This window comes from Penicillium rubens, assembly GCF_028828025.1.
Source record: "Penicillium rubens strain IBT 27055 chromosome Unknown utg000002l_segment0_segment0, whole genome shotgun sequence".
Lineage (NCBI taxonomy): Eukaryota > Fungi > Ascomycota > Eurotiomycetes > Eurotiales > Aspergillaceae > Penicillium > Penicillium rubens.
This window is the reverse complement of record NW_026890600.1, coordinates 7,420,442-7,440,445: the sequence shown is the minus strand read 5'-3', so window position 1 is coordinate 7,440,445 and position 20,004 is coordinate 7,420,442. Positions and strand designations below refer to the sequence as shown.

Sequence of the window (20,004 nt, the reverse complement as noted above, 5' to 3'; positions counted from 1 at the left end):
TCTCCGACACGCGTCTGGAGCTACAGTCCCTCTTTTTTTTTTTAACCTTCACACCTTTTCTCTACAATTCATTATGGATGACCTCTATGATGAGTATGTTTATTTAACTCATTGAATCTACAACCTTGCTAACTGTGCCTAGGTTTGGTAACTACATCGGTGATGCGGAATCCGACGAGGAGCATCATGAAGATGTCCAACCTCAAGCCTTCAAGTTTGATGAGGCTTTCAATGATGAAGAAGAAGAGGAGATAAATGATCAACAGTTGATGGAAGTCGATGGTATGTCAACGTGTCTTATTCACAGTCTAAAATATCGCTGATTGTGTCTTCTTCCCCAGAGGGTCCTTCGAATGCGGTCATATTGCACGAAGATAAGCAATACTACCCCAGCGCACAACAAGTTTACGGCGAGGATGTCGAAACTATGGTTCAGGAGGAAGATGCCCAACCATTATCAGAGCCCATCATTGCCCCCGTCCAGCAGAAGAAATTTGCGATTGCAGAGACTGAACTCCCACCCGTACATTTCTCTCGGGAGTTCATGTCTGATCTCTTGAACTTTCCAGCACAGACAAGAAACATCGCAATCGTTGGTCACCTGCACCATGGAAAGACTGCTTTCATGGATATGTTGGTCAAATTCACGCACGACCTAACAGAGCGACTGGAGAAGCGCACAGGGCGGAAGAGGGAAGAACAACTGCGATACACTGATGTCCATTTCCTAGAGAGAGAGCGGGGCGTGTCAATCAAGTCGGCACCGATGAGTCTCGTTCTCCCAAGCACTAAAGGCAAATCTCACCTGCTCAACCTCCTTGATACCCCCGGGCACGTGAATTTTGTCGATGAGGTGGCTGCCTCTATCCGCCTAGCTGACGGTGTGGTACTGGTTGTGGATGTTGTCGAAGGTGTTCAGGCGAACACCGAGCAGATTATCAAACATGCAGTATTGGAAGATCTTCCCTTGACCTTGGTCGTCAACAAGATGGATCGACTCATTCTCGAGCTCAAGCTTCCTCCCAATGATGCCTATTTCAAGTTGAAGCATGTGATTGAAGAGGTAAATACGATTATCGAGAACATCTTGCCAGGGCAAGGCGAGCGACGACGACTGAGCCCGGAGAAGGGTAATGTTGCATTTGCATCAAGCTCGATGAATTGGTGCTTTACATTGCAGTCATTTGCCCGGATGTACGCAGACAATCATCCGAGCTTAGACTCGGCAGAATTTGCTGCGCGACTTTGGGGTGACATCTTCTACAATCCCAAGAGCCGAAAGTTCACTCGCAAAGGAGTGGAGGAGAACGCAAAGCGGTCATTTGTCAAGTTTGTATTGGAGTCGATTTACAAGCTCTACTCTCACACACTAAGCGAGAGCCCCGAGGATTTGAAAGAGACTCTGGCTAGCGTCGGCGTCCATTTGAAGCCATCTCAGCTTAAGACCGATGCCAAGGAGCTGCTCAGTCTGGTCTGTGAGAAATTCTTTGGATCGGCCACTGGCTTTGTGGACATGGTTGTCCAGCACGTTCCTTCCCCTGTGGAAGGTGCCCAGAGAGCATTGGAGCGATACTACACTGGGCCTGTGGATACCAAGGTTGGGGCCTCAATGGTCGCTTGTGATCAAGACGGACCTTTGGTTATCCATGTCACCAAACTCTTCAGCAGTACCGATGCCGGAAGTTTCCACTCTTTTGGAAGGATTATGAGTGGTACCGCGCGACCTGGTCAGCAGGTCCGTGTCCTCGGTGAGGGCTACACACCAGAGGATGAGGAAGACATGGTAGTGGCGACCATCTCCGACACGTGGATTGCGGAAACGCGTTACAACATCCCGACCAATGGTGTCCCCGCCGGGAACTGGGTTCTTTTGGGTGGCGTCGACAACTCCATTGTCAAGACTGCGACGCTGGTGCCCCTGAAGCTCGAAGATGACGAGGAGGCGTACATCTTCCGTCCAATTCGGCACATGACCGAGTCAGTGTTTAAGGTCGCCGTTGAGCCGGTCAATCCATCAGAACTCCCCAAGATGTTGGATGGACTGCGGAAAATCAACAAGAGCTACCCCCTCATCTCAACCAAGGTTGAAGAATCTGGCGAGCATGTGGTTCTAGGAACCGGTGAGCTTTACATGGACTGTGTGCTCCATGATCTCCGGAGACTATATTCAGAGATGGAGATCAAGGTCTCCGACCCTGTTACACGCTTCTGTGAGACTGTGGTGGAAACCTCTGCCATCATGTGTTACTCCATCACCCCGAATAAGAAGAATAAAATCACCATGATTGCGGAGCCTTTAGATGATGGGATTGCAGAGGATATTGAAAGTGGCAAAGTCAGTATCAAGGACCCTATTCGGAAGGTTGCCCGATACTTCGAGGACAATTACGATTGGGATAAGCTTGCAGCGCGAAGCATCTGGGCGTTCGGACCGGATGAAATGGGTCCCAATATTCTCCAAGATGACACTTTACCCTCTCAAGTGGATAAGAAACTCCTCGGTACCGTTAGAGACTCTATCACTCAAGGCTTCAGCTGGGGTACACGGGAAGGTCCTCTTTGTGAAGAACGTAAGTTTTGACCCCCCCCCCCCCCCCCCCTCATTCGCCAATGACCTTGCGGTTTCGGCGCAGATGACGAATGTGACACTAATTGAAATTTAGCCATTCGAAACACGAAGTTCAGGCTCACAGACGTGTCCCTGGCCGATCAGGCCATATACCGCGGTGGGGGCCAGATTATCCCTACAGCCCGCCGTGCTGTATACTCATCGTTCCTTATGGCATCTCCGCGTCTCATGGAGCCGATCTATTCCGTTACGATGACAGGACCTGCAGACTCCGTGGCTTCGGTGTACACAGTCTTGTCCCGCCGAAGAGGTCACGTCCTGTCAGACGGTCCCATTGCGGGAACGCCTCTTTACTCTGTACGTGGTTTAATCCCAGTGATTGACTCGTTTGGATTTGAGACCGATCTCCGAATTCACACACAAGGTCAAGCTATGGTAAACCTTGCGTTCGATAAATGGAGTGTGGTTCCTGGTGACCCACTGGACCGGGATATCAAGCTCAAACCATTGGAGATGGCCCCGGCCATGGCTACTGCCCGTGACTTTGTCTTAAAAACACGGAGGCGCAAGGGTCTGGCTGAAGATGTTACTGTGAGTAAGTTTTTGGAGCCGGAGCTCTGGAAGGGTTTGAAGGAAAGTGGCGTGCTGGACTCATGATCTCAAAATTTTCACTGCTCAAAATAGGGTTGGCTATTCGGAAGGGGAGTCCTTTGATCCGGTGTAAACAATCTTGTGGTGGTAGCAAAGTTCATATGTACTTCTAATACTCATCCCAATGCTTCTTCAAGATCTAGAGTCATTCATCGTAGGCGGTCGTGACACGAAAGGACCTGGTCTATCTGCTGGTGATATGTCGTTACCTAGGGATTTGCATCATCGATGGATTACCCCGTTTATAGTACAAAGTGGTTCCGAAATTTCAATGACAAGTCTCCATCATTTTGGCAATGACCCCCATCAATGCACCATTCTCTAGGGCTGCGGCAACCCGCTCCTTATCAGCGAGCTGCTTGTTGACCTCGTCTCCGGTACTGTGTGTACCTTCTTTAATTCGGACATCCATTCTGAATCTTGAGGGGAGAGACTGTTCCAGACGAACGCGGACGCCAAGACCGATGACGGTTGCCAGACTGCAGTGCGTGATTGTGGGCGTGATCAGCACGGTGACAGTTTGCAGAGGCGAGTCAGGGACATCAGGAAGGGTTGGTTTGATCTCGATATCTGGGAGAGAGACCACGGCTAATTCACCGAGCGAGATTGGATGTTCCGGGTCGGAGATCGACGAGATGAGATCTGATCGTTTTAGTGGACTGAGCAAGGGTAATCATCTCCGGGGCTTTTTGCTGAAGAGATGTATCCGATCTTACCATATATCTCCTGTTCATCAATAGGCTCCTCTAGTAGGTTGTCATCCTCTGAGTCAGATGACGGGGCACTCTCAAAGTCTACTGGGGCGAGGGGCAGGGCCGATGTGAAGATACCACCATACTCGGACTTGCGAGTGGCGGTGGGTCGCAACCGCGTGGGGAGATCAGCGGAATTGAGGATCGTAGGGTTTGAATTTTGCATTTCCGCCATGATGAAATAGATACAAGGACCAGTAGAGAGTGGCGAGTAAGGTGTAGTGGTAGAAGGGTCAGAACTGCGATAACGTTTATCAGTTTATCATATGTTCACGTGCGAAGTCTTCGGTAATGACTCCGCACGAAGTACCGTCTGTAAAACCACCCTATCTTGTATTTTGAATTTTTTTTTTTTTTTTTTTTTTTTCCAATTTTAATATATCGCGATTTAGTATATTAACTATGTAGTTATTATAAGGAATACATGTATAGATTATGCATTATACTGTAATTATATTGGGATCATTAACGGTCCTAATATGTCCCTATATATCCCTAATAATAGGGCTAAAGTTCTACTATGTATGTACGGAATATGTAACCTGACAATCCCAGTGGCTCGGGAAGATCGACGGGCTTGAAAATCACTTTTATCCGAAGTCTCCCCGGCAATTTGGGCCTAATTCTATATTTCACCAGAACGTGTCTTTTTCGTTTTCTTTTCTTTTCTTTTTTTTTTTCTCGAATATTTGGGTCTATTTAGAAAGCTTTGGAGTGTGGATTGTTTATTTCTTAGGTCATTTACTTATTTACTTTTTCCCTATGTGACACTATTGCATCATTGCAGTTATAGTTACATACATGTAGTATACCTAGATACCTAGGTATATAGCATATAACACGTACTTCCCTCTATATAACCTCGGAAGTACTCCGTGTACCCCGTACATAATAACTCATTATAATAGCATAATAGCATAAATAACTTTGTACTACTGATTCACTAAGGTAACAGTATCACTCCTAAGTGGAGACGCCCTCATCCCTTATTCACCAACTACTAATATAACTCTTATATAGCTATTACCTATGTTGTATATATAGATATATGTATATGTTATACTCCGTACGTGGAAATCAGCTGGAATAATTCCCTGCTATAGAATAAACCAAGTATAAGATCATCTACTCCGTATATAATCCAAATTAGATCCCTACATCCCGTATACAACATAGAAAATCCAATCCGGATCGCCCCTCCACCCTGGGAAAATCCACAGCGGCGGGCGCTATTGGATCCTCTTCCACAACTTGGCACCACCCCTCAGCTTCTGATCTTCTTCTTCTTCTCTCTCCCTCTCTCACACAATTTAATTTTCCCCTTTTCTTTTTTTTTTTTTTCTCAATAAACAGCCCTACAGCCCATTCGCCAATGTCTCCATGTCTCCACTTGTGAACCTGGGTTGCTCTTCCTAATGCTCCGCGCTTCTTCCACATATTCCCTCCCAATTGAGCTATGCGCCAGGCTCGTTGATTCAAATGTGGAGTACCTTGTGACATTGATATCGATGGATATGCACCCAAACCCTTTCTACTTATCCGATTTGTAAGCAGTTGCCCTTGGGGAACTCTCGATACTCTTCTGTGTTGTCTTAGTTGAGCTGGATTATATGTGTGGGAACCGACGCTAATCCGCCCCGTACTTTAACAGCAATCAGCTATTTATTCACCACGTGCATTCCAGCCCCGAGTCAGCCTGATTCTCTTTTTCGGTCCAGCTTCACGCACTTGATATACGTCGCATTCGGTTTGCCGAGAGCCAAACCTCTCAAATTGCCTTGCAGAACACTTGCACTTCTTGGGACTTTCGCAACTTCTGCCGATCAATTTTCTGCGGAGCCTCGGCAAGTCAATCACAGCCTTTGAGCAACCTGGAGTCTGTCATCGACCAGCGCCTCTGGGGCTTGTCGCGACCATAACTGTTTGTCTGCCCCGATTAATCTGCTCGGACTTCGACTACTCCAGCATCCCACGATTCTGCCTTTGCTCTTCATTTCAGACCTATCGCCTCCTGGGCGCAGTTAGAACACTCGCGGCAAATCCTTATCTCGCAGGGCGAGATTCGACCTCTGCATTGTCTCTCACCTACAAACCGACAACGTCCTTCAATCTCCCGAGGCGGGTCCTTGTGGATAGAACGTCCAGCACAGTCTTTTTTCCTTCCTTCTTGATACCCCGATAGTCCCAATACCAGCTTGAGTTACCTCAACTGCCACAGTCTACGCCATTCTACAAACTCAACACTTGTTATCAAACGGCCAAGTATGCAAGGTTATTCGTTTGCGCCCCCAGCGGGCCCCCCGAGAGAAGGCCAGAAAAGTATGTCCCTTAAGCACCATCCGTTCCTTGCATGTTGCATTGGCAACTAACTATTCGTTGGTGTAGACTATGTATTTGTTGATGAGCATAACCGACATAAGAGATTGAAGGGTATGAAAAGCGCCCATGACGAGTCAACAAATACTGACCAGCCTGGCGTTTAGTGATGCGAGCCTGTAACGGTTGCCGAAAAAGGAAAATCAAGTGTGACGCAGCTACGACAAATACGTGGCCTTGTTCTGCATGCACTCGTCTAAAGCTGGTATGTGTCCCTCCGACCATCGGGCAAGATGGAGACTTTCTCCCTGATGGCCAGAGCGAGCCTACTCTCGAGACCGGAGGACCCTCTAGCGCACCTGAGGGTTCTCATACATTTCCGGTCGCCCCGATCTTCAAGGACAACAGTCAGCCAACTGTGAACACTATTTCCTCGTATGATCAAATGAGCATGTATTCGCAATTCGTCCCTCCCCAGGCTCAACCCGCCATCTACAACGATCTTCAGTCACCACAGATGGCAATGTCGCACCAAACTTATCAACAGCCTCAGATGTTTCCGGGGCCGCAGACTCCGTCTATGGGATCATCAGATCGGAACGTGTATGTTGATAACGATCAGTCAACTGCAGAAAACCTCAGCGATGTACTTGGGGAGTTGAAGATTGATGAGAGCGGGATTGGTATGGCACATTGCCTTTCTATGTATTTTCCCGCGACTGTTGGCTAACACTCCCACCCTTCCATAGCTCCATACATTAGAAGGCAACGCACCGATCGAATTGAACCCGAGGCCCCTGTCCAGGACGACGTTGAAGAGCAACTCCCACCTCTCAGAACCGGATCGGGCGTGACGATTCGGATTCCCCCGAGCTCATGCCTGCCGAAGACGACGTTATGGCTTATTTCAAGATCTACTTTGATGAGATACATCCATATGTTCCTGTCGTATCTCGTGCCCATCTGTACTATCAATGGCAGCATGATCGCCATTCCATCTCTCCCCTTCTTCTCGAGGCCCTTTTTGCCTGTGCGGGCCGCTTATCTGATGAGCCCGCAGAAGGCGCGCAGTGGCTTGCCTTGGCTAATAGTAAGTCAATATTGAACATTCCTGCAGCCATCTTCAAAAACTGACATCTTATAGGACACGAGACTAGCTTTATGGATGTGCCACGTTTGAGTACTATCCAAGCATTACTTCTGCTACTAAAAGCAAGGGAATCTTTGCCAAAGAAAGGGTACTATTATCGGTCGTGGCAGACCGTCAAGACTATTGTCTCAATGGCGAAGGATTTGGACATTCATGAACATTACAGTAACCACGCTGAAGGCAGGCCGTGTGGACTGGGTCCAATTGAATGCTTGGTGCACACAAGAGTGTGGCAGGCTCTCATGGTGGTTGAGGTAATGATCGGCGGGCCCCAAGGTAAGTCTATCTCCGTCCCATCCTTTATTAGAATCAACAGCTTCTAATTAAAGTAGGCCGCTCGGATTACGGGGTCGATCCTGAGACAGTGGAAATGCGTCCGACGCTGGATATCAGAGGTCTCGATCATTACGAGATCGACCGCTCAAGACAATACGCCTATTTCGTTCGCAATGCGCACCACATCCGCATAATTACAGATATCTATCACAAAGTTAAGAAGCAAAAGGACTGGGGCGCAGATGCCCGATTTGTACAAAACAACCCGCTTTTCGCAGACTGGCTTCGCAACCTTCCTCCAGACCTACAGGTCAACTATCCTGCCGATGGCTCTCCACCGTGGCTTCCATCTCATTTTGTGGGTAATATGCATTCTCATTGCCACCTCGCCATTATTTTGTTACATCGCCCTCAGCTTTTCGCTTCTCAATCTTTTGCAGCCGGCGGTGAATGGAAGATCCATATGTCACTGTGCTACTCCTCGGCAAAAAGCCTCTGTCGACTACAAGAAGCCATCTTGCAGAGGTTCGGGCTATCTGGCCTACTTTACATGCAAAGAGGCATCAATTTTGCCATATATTGTATCCTGACTTGTACGATGCTGCACCTGGTAAGCATTTAACAATCTGTGGGAGTTTTCTTTTTCGTAGCACAGACATTCTAATACGAGTAGGTTGCAATTACCTCCCCCGACCCGGAGTTCAATTCAGATGCCCGAGAATTCTTCACTCGTCATATGAGAATTCTCGAGACATGCTCCGCCGCCTGGCCCATGCCGGAGATTCAGGCTCAGATCGATTCATTAAGACTGGCTTTCTCCGCCGATATGCAGCGTCCTTTCGAGTTGAAGCCCAGTTTCCCATACGGCAGTCCCTCGGAACCCTACCATCCCAGTCCACCTATGGATGCGCACTACCATCCGCACTTGAATCAAATCCAATCCAGAGTGCGTTACAACCCGCTCCCGGCAACCCCTCCGATTTCGGCTGGTGCTGAAGATTCGAAGTCCGACACATCTTCCCAGATACAATCCCTCGGGATGGTTGCCCATCAGCCTTCAACAACTCATCCTCTAGATGCCCCTTCGGTCGATGAAAATCACTGGGACCCGACCCGAATCATCACGTATGTACATGATCCACTTCTCTCAACACTCGACTCTCGCTTGGTCTCATACTAATCTTTCACTCTAGTCAATGGGACATGGCCTTCTCCGTGAACCCTTCTACCGTCAGCACAAACTCCCCACCAATGCCTATAAACAATTCAGTACCGAGTGTACAAAACGTTATGAACCCCCAATACCCTATCCAATACGAGACACCCAACAAAGTGCCCTCTGTCACATCTACCCACTCTCTCTCGCCTTCGCAGTTCCAGACACCTCCAGTTGTGTTTTCAGCACGAGACTGGCAGCAAAGTGTTGCCAGTGTGTATGATCCACAAGGGCTGAAACGGCGATGGAATTATCCAGTTGATGCTAGCTCCGACAATAATATGTCCAAGCGCCAAAGAGGATAAGACGCACAAATACCAAACCATCTTACGACCTTGTTTCTCTCCCGTCCAATCCCCCGATTTCCCTTCTTGGCCTGCTGGTTCTTGTCTCACTATCCTAGCCAACCATTGCTATCGTCACTGTATATTCCATTTTTTTGTTCCATTTTTTTCCCCTGTGGAATATTTCTGTTTCTTTTTACACTACAAGCACCAGGGACATAGGCATGGCCCAATGAAGAAAGGTCTGAGGTAGAGATGCCCAAACATCATGACATCTCTTAAACGGCCGGGATGATAGTTGATGCATGAGTCCTGTCGTACGTCAAAAGCTTGCTTTAATTGGTCTCTTTGGTAGACTGAATTCAGGAAAGAATTGATAGTCGTGGAAAAGACACTGATCAGAACGAATAAATCCTGAAATAAGCCAAAAGAGAGGGGTCTCTTAGAGCATCAGTTCTTATCAGGATGCTCGATAGATGTGTCCTCAACAAAATAATGTACATTGTTTGCTGTACTGTCAAGATTTTCCAATGTATCATTACTTCTCCAGTGTTGAGTCAATGTCCCAGCCAATGGGTAACCATAGGGGGAATGCTGGGATATGCTAGGATGTTGGTAGATATCGGCAAAAAGAAACACATGCCCTATCAATGTCATGATCGTCTGGTGCTTTAGAAAACACCATGCTCTATTATTATTGTTCGATCACTCGCTGCATATGCTGTCATACGAGGAAGATGGTGTGGGATGTATGGGACGAGTGTTATGTTTTCAACAAAGATCTTGCCCTATTCATTTTTGTTAATGGTGAATAATGCCACCCAGAGAGAAACTCCAAGTAATTTAGATCATGATCGGGTTATGTACCTCATATCCAAGTGTCGTATTGTGGACCAAGTCATAGCAACATGAAATGGTGGTCTAGGGGCTCAAGATCGTGGCGTGGACAGTCAACCGCGCCGACTAACGCCAATTCTTTCTTCGCGGGTCCGGACAATCCTAGCCTTGTCACCTGGAAGTGGTTTCAATTCATCGCTGGGGTCAAGGTTGACATTGGAGGTTCCCTTTACGTGCTGTTCTGGGTGTTTGTTTTCTTCAGACAGTTTGCGAAGTCTGGCTTCTTCAAAAGCAGCAACATCCTCGGAAGTAATAGCAATAGCTGTTGGCTTTCGACGAAGCATCTTGGCAGTCAGAAAGGTATTGCAATGAAACAATGGAAGAGTTGACAATGGGGTGTTTACTTGGAAGCCCGGAGGAGGGCGGTGACTCACGTGACTGCAATTCTTCATTCAATCTTTCCGCGTCTAACAGTATCAAGTCTCTTCGCCAAAGCGCTCTAGGCGTACGATCCGATTCATTCAGATTACAATATGTTTCGGCCACAGCTGAGACAGATCTCCCTGCACTGCGAACGGGCAAAAGTTGGTCTTTCTACACCTGCTCGCCAGTTCTCCTGTACTCGTACAGTGGCCGAAGATCGAACCCAGCCATCCGGTAAGTACATACAAGGGAAGCAGACATTGAGATAAATACAGTTGTACAACTGCCTCTCACTTATTGTGGCCATTGGGAGTTTGAATTCTGACACCCATTAGACAACCGTAAACCAAATTCCCGCCCCTCATCGGCCACACCTTCCCACCGACCTCGCAATCACAATGGCCCCCCAGCTCGGACCAACCAGTCTCAAACTCGTCCTCCTCGAGTGATTGACGCTAGATCTTTTGCGGCGGCACGAGCTAGCGGTGGAGAGCAACCTAAGATTATCCGCAGCCCGAGATCACGCAACGTTCGAGGCGGCAACCAACCCCCAAATCGCAAACCTAAACCCTCCGCCAAAGCTGCCAAAGCCGCCAAAGGTAACCGAAACGGCCCGCGCAGGAACGCAAGATCTTCGGAGAATGATGAGGGCGAAGATGCCGAAGCGGCGGCTATCGACCAAATTCTGCAAGAGCAAATCATCAAATCCCGGCCAACCCCTATTCGCTACGAGCCCCAGGAGATCAACTACTCTACCTTGAAAGAGACCTGGCCTTCAATTCCCACAGACGTGAACTCGCGCTCGGCTGCTGTCTATGAAAAGCTTTCCAGCCTGGGCGGCCGCTTTGCCAATGGCTATATCGCGCCCTATGAGCTTGGAAGGCGCCTATGGAAGGGCCAGAGTGTTCTGTTCCACAATGAAAATGATAAGGCCGAGGCTTTGGAAGAGACCAAACGATTGGCTCAGCTTCGTGCCGATCGAATTTCACAGCGCAAGGGTGACCTTGTGGAGCCTCGGAATGTCGAGTTTAGTCCCATTGACGCAGCAAACACCAAGTCTCTCATGGAAACGTTCGTTCAGGGGAACTACCCCAAGTTTGAAGTCGGCAAAGACGGACATGCCGTATTGGGAGAGGTGTCGAAGAACCTCAGGAACAACGGGACCTACCAGACGACTGGGAAGACCTCACAGTTCATGGCCAAGATTGAATCTCTTGTCTCTGCTGGCCGCAAGACCAAGAGCGTTTAATGTGTGTGAACTGAGTGCTAGAGAGTGATTTGTATTATATTTGCTTCGTTAACCGGGTTCATTTCCCTATGTTCCCCTATCTTTCACAATTGTGCCTATGCCTGTACCTAGATTACAAAGTATTATTCTACAAACGCCCATTGCCATAGGCTATATGTATAATTTTTCATAACCCTTCCTTGGCTTGCCAATCGGGCTTTTTATGCCTGTTCCAATGTTTTCTTGGCCCCTTCAAATGCATCCTTCACCTCTTTCTGGCCCTGCTCTGTAACCTTCTCCATCTGGTCGTGGGCTTTGCGCACGTCGTCTGGCCGAGCTAGTTTCTTCTTCTGCATATCCTGAAGACGTTTATGCATGGCACCCCTAGAGTCACGCACTACGCCGGCGGCCTTTTCGAATGCTTGCTTGGCAGCTTGGACGTTCTTGTCCCGGGATTCTTTTGTAGGCGGTGGGATAGGAATGTTGAGCTGGAGGGCGTTGTGGGGATCAGGCTGAGGGGTCAAGGAGAGGTTTGAGGAGACAATTGCTGAAGTAAGAGGTTTCAAGTGCTGCTCAAAGTGTATTAGTACTGGTTCCCTATTGGTACAGCAATATCAGGCTCACGTCCCCGACAAGAAAAGAAATCAGTGCGGTCGAGTGGCATGAACTTACATCCTCTTCGGCCGCCAAAAGAGTAACCATGCGTCCTCCCTTGGGCACAACCTGCGCCAGATCCCCCAATTTGACTGAATCTTTGCTATCTTTGCTCAGCTGGACCCTCAAACTTTCTAGGACTGCGGTATTGAAACGCCCTCCTGCGCGAAGCTTGGACAGATCATCCTTTAGCCGAGCAACAGCTGTGGAAATGCCATTGTGTAATTGGGAAAGATCAAAGGGATCTTCGGAAGGAGCGCTGGAGCTTTCCTCTGGCTCGGAAGCTGAAGCTGAAGCTTTTTTGGCCTTGTCCTTTTTCTTGTATAGGGCAGGCGAATTGGTAAACTCACGCACGTTCAGAGGAACGCCGCGCTGTGTTCGGGGTAGGAGACATGAAAATCGAAACACTTGCGTCCCTTGAGGGCGCACAACAAGACGAGGGCAAGAGGAGCGAATGGATTGGGTTATAATGCGTTGCATGGTAGAAGTGGTTGGTGTAGAAAGTTGTGAGGCGGAGGTGGACAGTTCCGAAGTTATCTCTCACGTTACCCGCCTTTCAGCCTCGCGGCCAAAAAAGAAAAGAAAAAGAAAATAAGAAATTCAACCCCAATATTACCATGCATGGTATAGAACTATAAAGTGTTCCAATTATTACGAAAGGAGATCATCACAATGTCATTAAATTGCAGATGGCGAACTTCGTCTACAAAAAACAAATCAAATCATACTTTTCAAGAAAAGAAAACTGCGCCCAAGTTGCCCGGCTTCATAAACAAAGCGTGACAGAGACCAACTCTGCCCAAGGTCTACATGGTGCAGATTCCCTGAGAAGCAGAGTCCCGGGAAAAAGAGGAAAATTCGTTGGCCATAAGTCTATGTTCATGTCTTCCCATGTATGCATTTACCGTGTGGCCATGGCCTTGGTGATCAGACGCTTGAGAGCAAGCTCCTTCTTCTTAAGGTCCTCGGGGGTGGAGTCCTCAACCTCGAGCTGGGCCATGGCGTCACTGAGAGCAGACTCAATGCGCTCCTTGTTGCCGCGCTTGAGCTTCATGGACATGCCAGGGTCGGAGACAATCTCCTCGACACGGGAGATGTAAGACTCGAGCTGCTGGCGAGACTCGAAGCGCTTGGTGAAGGCCTCGTCGCTGGTCTTGAACTTGGCAGCATCTACATTAAAGTCACGTTAGCATATAGTCAAAAAGAAATAGAATCAACAGAGAAAACATACCGTCAACCATCTGGTCAATCTCGGCGCTGGAAAGCTTGCCAACAGCGTTGGAGATGGTGATGTTGGCAGTGCGGCCGGAGGTCTTCTCAGTGGCGGTGACCTTCAGGATACCGTTGACGTCAACCTCGAAGACACACTCGAGAGCGGCCTCACCGGCGCGCATGGGAGGAAGGGGAGCAAGAGTGAACTCTCCCAGGGAGGTGTTGTCAGCACAGTTGGTACGCTCACCCTGGTAGACGGGGAACTGGACAGTGCTCTGATTGTCGACAACAGTGGTGAAAGTGCGCTTCTTGATAGTGGGGACGGTCTGGCCACGGTTGACAACGGGGGCGAAGATGTTGCCCTCCATGGCAACACCAAGGGAAAGAGGAACAACATCAAGAAGGAGCAGATCAGCGGTCTCGGCAGAGGTAGCCTTGCCGGAGAGGATACCGGCCTGAACGGCAGCACCGTAGGCAACAGCCTCATCGGGGTTGATGCTCTAAGAGAAAGTTGTAAGTAACTAGGCTTAGACGTTAGATAAAGTGGTGCTGTCTCGTCTTACCTTCTCGAGCTTCTTGCCATCGAAGAAGTCGCTCAGAAGCTTCTGAATACGAGGAATACGGGTGGAGCCACCAACAAGGACGATCTCGTCAACCTTGTTCTTAGGAATTCCAGAGTCCTTGAGGACCTGCTGGACGGGGTCGAGGGTGCCAGAGAAAGCCTTGGCGTTAAGGTCCTCGAAACGGGCACGAGTGATGGAGGAGTTGAGGTCCTCACCGTCGAAGAGAGAGTCAATCTCGACGGTGGTCTGGGTAGCGTTGGACAGGGTACGCTTAGCACGCTCGCAAGCAGTGCGGAGACGACGGAGAGCACGAGCATCACCGGAGAGATCCTTGCCAGTCTTGCGCTGGAACTCCTTCTTGAAGTGCTCAAGGAGGTTAGTATCGAAATCCTGACCACCAAGGTGAGTGTCACCAGCAGTGGCCTTGACAGTGAAGACACCACCCTGGATGTTCAGCAGGGAGACATCGAAGGTACCGCCACCAAGATCGTAGATAAGGACGTTGCGCTCCTTCTCAGACTTGCCGGCGCCGAGACCGTAGGCGATAGCGGCAGCAGTAGGCTCGTTGATAATACGGAGAACGTTCAGGCCAGCGATGGCACCGGCATCCTTGGTGGCCTGACGCTGGTTGTCGTTGAAGTAAGCCGGCACGGTAATGACAGCCTTCTCAACCTTCTTGCCGAGCTTAATCTCGGCGACCTCTTTCATCTGTGCCAACTAGTCAGCAAACAAATCCCACAAATATGACATATATATTTCGCCATACCTTCATGAGGACCATGGAGGAGATCTCCTGGGGAGAGAAGACCTTGGTCTCGTTAAGGTACTCAACCTGGACAACGGGGTTGCCACCCTGGTCGATGACCTTGAAGGGCCAGGACTCAACATCCTTCTTGACGATGGGGTCCTCGAAGCGGCGACCGATCAGACGCCTGTTCCATTTGAGTCAGAACGAATTTGTAATTGTGGAGAATGCGCATATCTCGAATTGATGGGCTGGGCAAGAGATTTTTTTTTTTTCCAACTCACTTGATATCGAAGACGGTGTTGGCAGGGTTCATGGCGGCCTGGTTCTTGGCGGCATCACCAATCAGACGCTCCTTGTCGGTGAAAGAGACGAAGGAGGGGGTAGTGTAGCTACCCTGGTCGTTGGCAACTGATCAAATAGTCAGTATTTGAGAGATTTGAGAGAAAGATGGAAAGATCGAATTTTTGGGGGGGGAAAGCGTACTGATCTCGACATTGGTGCCCTCGTAGTTGGCAACACAAGAGTAGGTAGTGCCTAAAAACGAAAAATGGCAATTAGCGGCTGTGCGATCGAATTTAGAGTAGCAAAAACGCACCAAGATCGATGCCGACAGCACCGTCGTAAACCTCAGAATCGGCCATTGTGAAATTTTAGATGTGATTTTGAGGGAGGAATGGGAAGAGGGATGGTGGGGGAGAGAGGAAATTTTTTTTATCAAAGTGCATTATTTAGTCGGAGCCACAAAAAAAAAACCAGAAAATTTTTCGGAAGCGGTGAGTCACGTGGTTCCGGTTATTCTCACCCGTGTACGGAGTACAACATAGGTAGTATATTACATATATTACATACTATATACTATATACTAGTAGTAGCATACATATGGACATCTATTGTCTATTATAAGGGTACATTTGCCTTAAGATGTCTAATAGGTACAAAATTATACAATTCGCTATTCTAATTATCTATGTACTCCGTATTTCACACTTCAACTATCAATATCCATCGGATCATCGTATAAATCCTCCGTAGTCTTGTTCTCTCTAGCTCGTGCTCGAGATTCAAGAATTGCCTTTCGAACATTATCTTTTTCCCTGGGAACCGTGAGGGAAGATGGTTCCGTATAAAGAACAAGTTCTTTACCTGAGGGTTTCGAGTCGGATAGAACGGATTGAGGGACTGAGAGCACTTTCTCCGCAAATGGTGAAAACACCAAACCAGGAGACTCGGCTTCCATTAATTCTTGATCCAGGTTGTAAATGTAAGTCGTATGCTTGGTGTCATCCAAGATCATTGCATCGTTTGGGTCAGAAAGCTCATGGTTATGTCGATTATGTTGGTGATCAATGTGGTCAATGTAGTCATGGTGTTGGTTATGCTGGATATGCCCCTTGGGTTTGGCCCGAGCGGAGATTGGCACGCTATTATCTACAAAATATGTTAACTTGAACAACTTCCACAACCTCCAACCTCAATTGCCTACCTATTCGCAGGTGTCCAAATCTCTTCGTTAACGGTTGTGCGCCATCGGGGTCAGCTTCGGCCGGACGCTTCTTCCCGTGACCTTCCTCACCCGCCATCCACACTTTCTTATCTCCCTCTCTTTCTCTCTCTCTCTTGTATTTGCAAGTGTGTGATAATAAAGCAAATGAAAAAGGGGGAAAGGTGGTTGAACTAAGTGCACAGATCTGGAGTCAGATTCCTTTGCTCGATGCGGGTTTCTGGGTTGGTGACGAACGGGGAACGGGCTTTGACTCATCTCTTTCGCAGAAATCAACCCAGAACATTCTCCTCTTGCTTTGTTCACTCCCTGGCAACCAACCCTCCCACATTCGACAGGATGGCTTCTCCCGGCTCAGAATGGACTGCTCAGCGAGTCCGAGATACCTTTTTAGATTATTTTAAACAAAATGGCCATACATTTGGTGCGTTGAGCCCATTCCTTTTTTTTTCCCCCTACCCCTCCGCCCCCGCCAACAACATTGACTGACCTGAAATTCCTCTATACAGTCCCTTCTTCCCCTGTCGCTCCTCTATCGGATCCGACTCTGCTTTTTACCAATGCGGGAATGAACCAGTTCAAGTCCATCTTCCTGGGCACCGTTGATGCCTCGTCGGACTTTGGAAAGATGAAGCGCGCAACGAACTCGCAAAAGGTATTGGATATCTCCACAATAACTAAAATATCCGACTTGGGACTGTTGCTAATACAATTGGATAGTGCCTCCGTGCTGGTGGGAAACATAACGTGGGTGTGCCCTGGAAACCGCTAGAGGGGTCTTAGAAGGAGTTTAGTATACTGACTAACATGACACAGGACCTGGATGATGTTGGCAAGGATAGCTACCACCATGTGAGTATTGGAACCCATTCCTATCGTCAAATAGAAGAAATGCTGACGAAATCTCTAGACCTTCTTTGAGATGCTCGGCAACTGGAGTTTTGGCGACTACTTCAAGAAAGAAGCCATCACTTATTCGTGGACCCTGTTGACAGAAGTCTACGGGCTAGATCCCGATCGCCTCTACGTTACTTACTTTGAGGGCAATGAAGCTGGTGGATTGGAACCGGATCTGGAAGCCAAAGAACTATGGAAATCAGTGGGCGTTCCAGAATCTCACATTCTTCCTGGAGATATGAAAGACAACTTCTGGGAAATGGGTGATCAAGGACCATGTGGACCTTGTAGTGAAGTGCACTATGATCGGATCGGTGGGCGCAACGCTGCTCATCTCGTCAATGAAGACGACCCAAATGTGCTTGAAATCTGGAACAACGTCTTCATCCAATATAACCGCGAGCCGGATAGCTCCTTGAGGTCCCTCCCCAACAAACACGTCGATACCGGAATGGGCTTTGAAAGACTGGTGTCCATTCTCCAGAACAAGCCTTCCAACTACGATACCGATGTCTTCACTCCGATCTTCCAGGCTATCCAGAATACCACTGGGGCCCGGGAATACCGCGGCCAATTTGGCGCCGATGACGCCGATGGAATTGACACAGCCTACCGTGTTGTTGCAGACCACGTGCGGACTTTGATGTTCGCTATCTCGGATGGCGTCATTCCCAACAACGAAGGCCGGGGCTATGTGATTCGCCGTGTCCTACGCCGAGGAGCTCGGTATGCCCGGAAATATTTCCAGGTCGATATTGGAAATTTCTTCGCCAAGCTAGTGCCGACTGTTGTGGATCAATTGGGTGAGATGTTCCCTGAACTCAAGCGCAAGCAGCAAGATGTTGTAGAAATCTTGGACGAGGAAGAGTTGTCATTTGCCAAGACTTTGGATAGAGGTGAGCGGCAGTTCGAGCAATACGCTCAACAGGCTAAAGTCAAAGGCACCGATATGCTCCATGGTGCCGATGTGTGGAGACTGTACGACACCTTTGGCTTCCCTGTTGATCTGACTCGAATCATGGCCGAGGAACGTGGTCTCCGCATCGATGATGTCGAATTTGAAGAGGCTCGCTTGAAGGCGAAGGAAGCCAGCAAAGGTCAAAAGAAGGCTGCTGAGAACACAGTCAAGCTTGATGTCCATGATCTAGGCAAGCTGGAGAAAATGAACGACGTACAAAAAACGGATGATTCGCCTAAATTCGGCCGAGGTAACATCACTGCTCACGTCAAGGCTATCTACCACGGGAAGACTTTCCACAAGAGCACTGACGATGTCCCCGAGGGAGCACAGCTTGGCATCATTCTCGACTGTACGAACTTTTATGCCGAACAGGGTGGCCAGGAAAATGATACAGGCAAGATCATCATTGACGGACAAGCGGAGCTTGAAGTTGGCGATGTACAGTCTTACGCCGGATACGTTCTACACACCGGCTTCATGAAATACGGATCATTTACTGTCGGCAACTCTGTCATTTGCGAGTACGATGAGCTCCGACGCTGGCCCATCCGGAATAACCATACCGGAACCCATATCCTGAACTTCGCTCTGAAGGAGGTCCTAGGCGATGGTGTCGAGCAGAAGGGTTCCCTAGTGGCCGCTGAGAAGCTGCGGTTTGACTTCTCCCACAAAACCGCAATCTCTGATGCCGAGCTCGAGAACATCGAAGCGAAATCGACTGAGTATATCCGACAGAACTGTGCGGTTTACTCTCAAGAACTTCCGCTTGCCACTGCCCAGCAAATTTCCGGCGTTAGGGCCGTATTCGGCGAGACTTACCCCGATCCTGTTCGTGTTGTCTCTGTCGGTGTGGAATTGGAGGAGATCCTGAAGAATGTGAAAGATCCCCGTTGGCAGGAAGTCAGCATCGAGTTCTGCGGTGGAACTCATGTGCAGAAGACAGGCGATATCAAGGACTTGATCATCCTGGAGGAGAGTGGCATTGCCAAGGGAGTTCGTCGAATTATTGCCGTCACTGGAGAGGATGCGCATGAGGTGCAGAGAGTTGCCGAGGAATTCGGACAGCGTCTTGATCGGCTGAACGCATTGCCTTTGGGCTCCGAAAAGGAACAGGAGGCTAAGCAAGTCCAGGTGGATCTCAACCAGCTTGTAATCTCCGCCGTCCAAAAGGCCAAGTTCCGCGAACGCTTTGCCAAGATCAATAAGCAGGTCCTCGATGGCCAAAAGGCCCAACAAAAACTGGAATCGAAGAAGGCAGTCGAGGCTATCACCTCGTATTTTGAGACGCCCGAAAATCAAGACAAATCGTGGCTTGTGGTCCAGCTTCCGATCTCTGCCAATGCCAAGGCTGTCAGTGAATCCCTCAACCATGTCAAATCAAAGATGCAGGGTAAAAGTGTCTATCTCTTGGCTGCGGACTCTGAACAAGGTCGGGTTTCACACGGATGTTACATCTCTCAGGTGAGTAGCAGGCTACATAAGTCTTTCCCATGTTGGAGTTGGGGAAAGCAAATAGTAAAATATTAGAGATTCTTATACTGATTTGGACACAGGGACTGAGTGACCAAGGTGCTTCGGCAAGCGACTGGGCAGCCGTCGTCTCTGGCGCTGTGGGAGGAAAAGCAGGAGGAAAGGGGCCTACTTCCATTGGTAACGGTACCAACACTGACAAGGTCGAGGAGGCTATCTCACTGGCTGCGGATTATCTGAATAAGTTTAAGCTCTAGACCTAAGGGCATGATTCTGTGAAGTCTTTTATCCTTTTT

General features: G+C 48.8%; 9 protein-coding genes across 9 annotated transcripts; 4 read left to right on the top strand and 5 right to left on the bottom strand.

Annotated features, from left to right (window-relative positions):
* Positions 1-73: 73 nt before the first annotated feature.
* On the top strand, positions 74-3,226 carry N7525_005247 (U5 snRNP component Snu114, putative; the record flags this gene model as incomplete). The annotated part of the gene is made up of 4 exons (XM_002564977.1): positions 74-93; positions 143-282; positions 342-2,570; positions 2,664-3,226. The coding sequence occupies 4 exons, from the start codon at positions 74-76 to the stop codon at positions 3,224-3,226; spliced, it is 2,952 nt and encodes a 983-aa protein (XP_002565023.1).
* A 262-nt stretch (positions 3,227-3,488) lies between these two features.
* On the bottom strand, positions 3,489-4,147 carry N7525_005246 (iron-sulfur cluster assembly protein CIA2; the record flags this gene model as incomplete). Its single annotated transcript, XM_002564978.1, has 2 exons — positions 3,489-3,862; positions 3,937-4,147. 2 exons carry the CDS (start codon positions 4,145-4,147, stop codon positions 3,489-3,491), a joined length of 585 nt encoding a protein of 194 aa, XP_002565024.1.
* Positions 4,148-6,236: 2,089 nt separating this feature from the next.
* On the top strand, positions 6,237-9,235 carry N7525_005245 (Zn(II)2Cys6 transcription factor; the record flags this gene model as incomplete). Its single annotated transcript, XM_061213335.1, has 8 exons — positions 6,237-6,291; positions 6,358-6,402; positions 6,456-6,971; positions 7,038-7,382; positions 7,433-7,714; positions 7,771-8,324; positions 8,388-8,839; positions 8,908-9,235. The coding sequence occupies 8 exons, from the start codon at positions 6,237-6,239 to the stop codon at positions 9,233-9,235; spliced, it is 2,577 nt and encodes an 858-aa protein (XP_061070356.1).
* A 929-nt stretch (positions 9,236-10,164) lies between these two features.
* Positions 10,165-10,395, bottom strand: N7525_005244 (CDC26 family anaphase-promoting complex subunit; the record flags this gene model as incomplete). The annotated part of the gene is made up of 1 exon (XM_002564981.1): positions 10,165-10,395. One exon carries the CDS (start codon positions 10,393-10,395, stop codon positions 10,165-10,167), a length of 231 nt encoding a protein of 76 aa, XP_002565027.1.
* A 189-nt stretch (positions 10,396-10,584) lies between these two features.
* On the top strand, positions 10,585-11,723 carry N7525_005243 (uncharacterized protein; the record flags this gene model as incomplete). Its single annotated transcript, XM_002564982.1, has 2 exons — positions 10,585-10,708; positions 10,810-11,723. 2 exons carry the CDS (start codon positions 10,585-10,587, stop codon positions 11,721-11,723), a joined length of 1,038 nt encoding a protein of 345 aa, XP_002565028.1.
* Positions 11,724-11,923: 200 nt separating this feature from the next.
* On the bottom strand, positions 11,924-12,836 carry N7525_005242 (ribosome-recycling factor; the record flags this gene model as incomplete). Its single annotated transcript, XM_002564983.1, has 2 exons — positions 11,924-12,271; positions 12,375-12,836. 2 exons carry the CDS (start codon positions 12,834-12,836, stop codon positions 11,924-11,926), a joined length of 810 nt encoding a protein of 269 aa, XP_002565029.1.
* A 421-nt stretch (positions 12,837-13,257) lies between these two features.
* Positions 13,258-15,520, bottom strand: hscA (putative Hsp70 chaperone (HscA); the record flags this gene model as incomplete). Its single annotated transcript, XM_002564984.1, has 7 exons — positions 13,258-13,526; positions 13,588-14,068; positions 14,132-14,839; positions 14,898-15,063; positions 15,161-15,287; positions 15,363-15,413; positions 15,475-15,520. 7 exons carry the CDS (start codon positions 15,518-15,520, stop codon positions 13,258-13,260), a joined length of 1,848 nt encoding a protein of 615 aa, XP_002565030.1.
* A 347-nt stretch (positions 15,521-15,867) lies between these two features.
* Positions 15,868-16,459, bottom strand: N7525_005240 (uncharacterized protein; the record flags this gene model as incomplete). Its single annotated transcript, XM_002564985.1, has 2 exons — positions 15,868-16,307; positions 16,363-16,459. The coding sequence occupies 2 exons, from the start codon at positions 16,457-16,459 to the stop codon at positions 15,868-15,870; spliced, it is 537 nt and encodes a 178-aa protein (XP_002565031.1).
* Positions 16,460-16,590: 131 nt separating this feature from the next.
* Positions 16,591-19,978, top strand: N7525_005239 (alanine--tRNA ligase; the record flags this gene model as incomplete). The annotated part of the gene is made up of 6 exons (XM_002564986.2): positions 16,591-16,804; positions 16,890-17,035; positions 17,101-17,127; positions 17,197-17,232; positions 17,291-19,699; positions 19,792-19,978. 6 exons carry the CDS (start codon positions 16,591-16,593, stop codon positions 19,963-19,965), a joined length of 3,006 nt encoding a protein of 1,001 aa, XP_002565032.2. The 3' UTR covers positions 19,966-19,978.
* Positions 19,979-20,004: the final 26 nt, after the last annotated feature.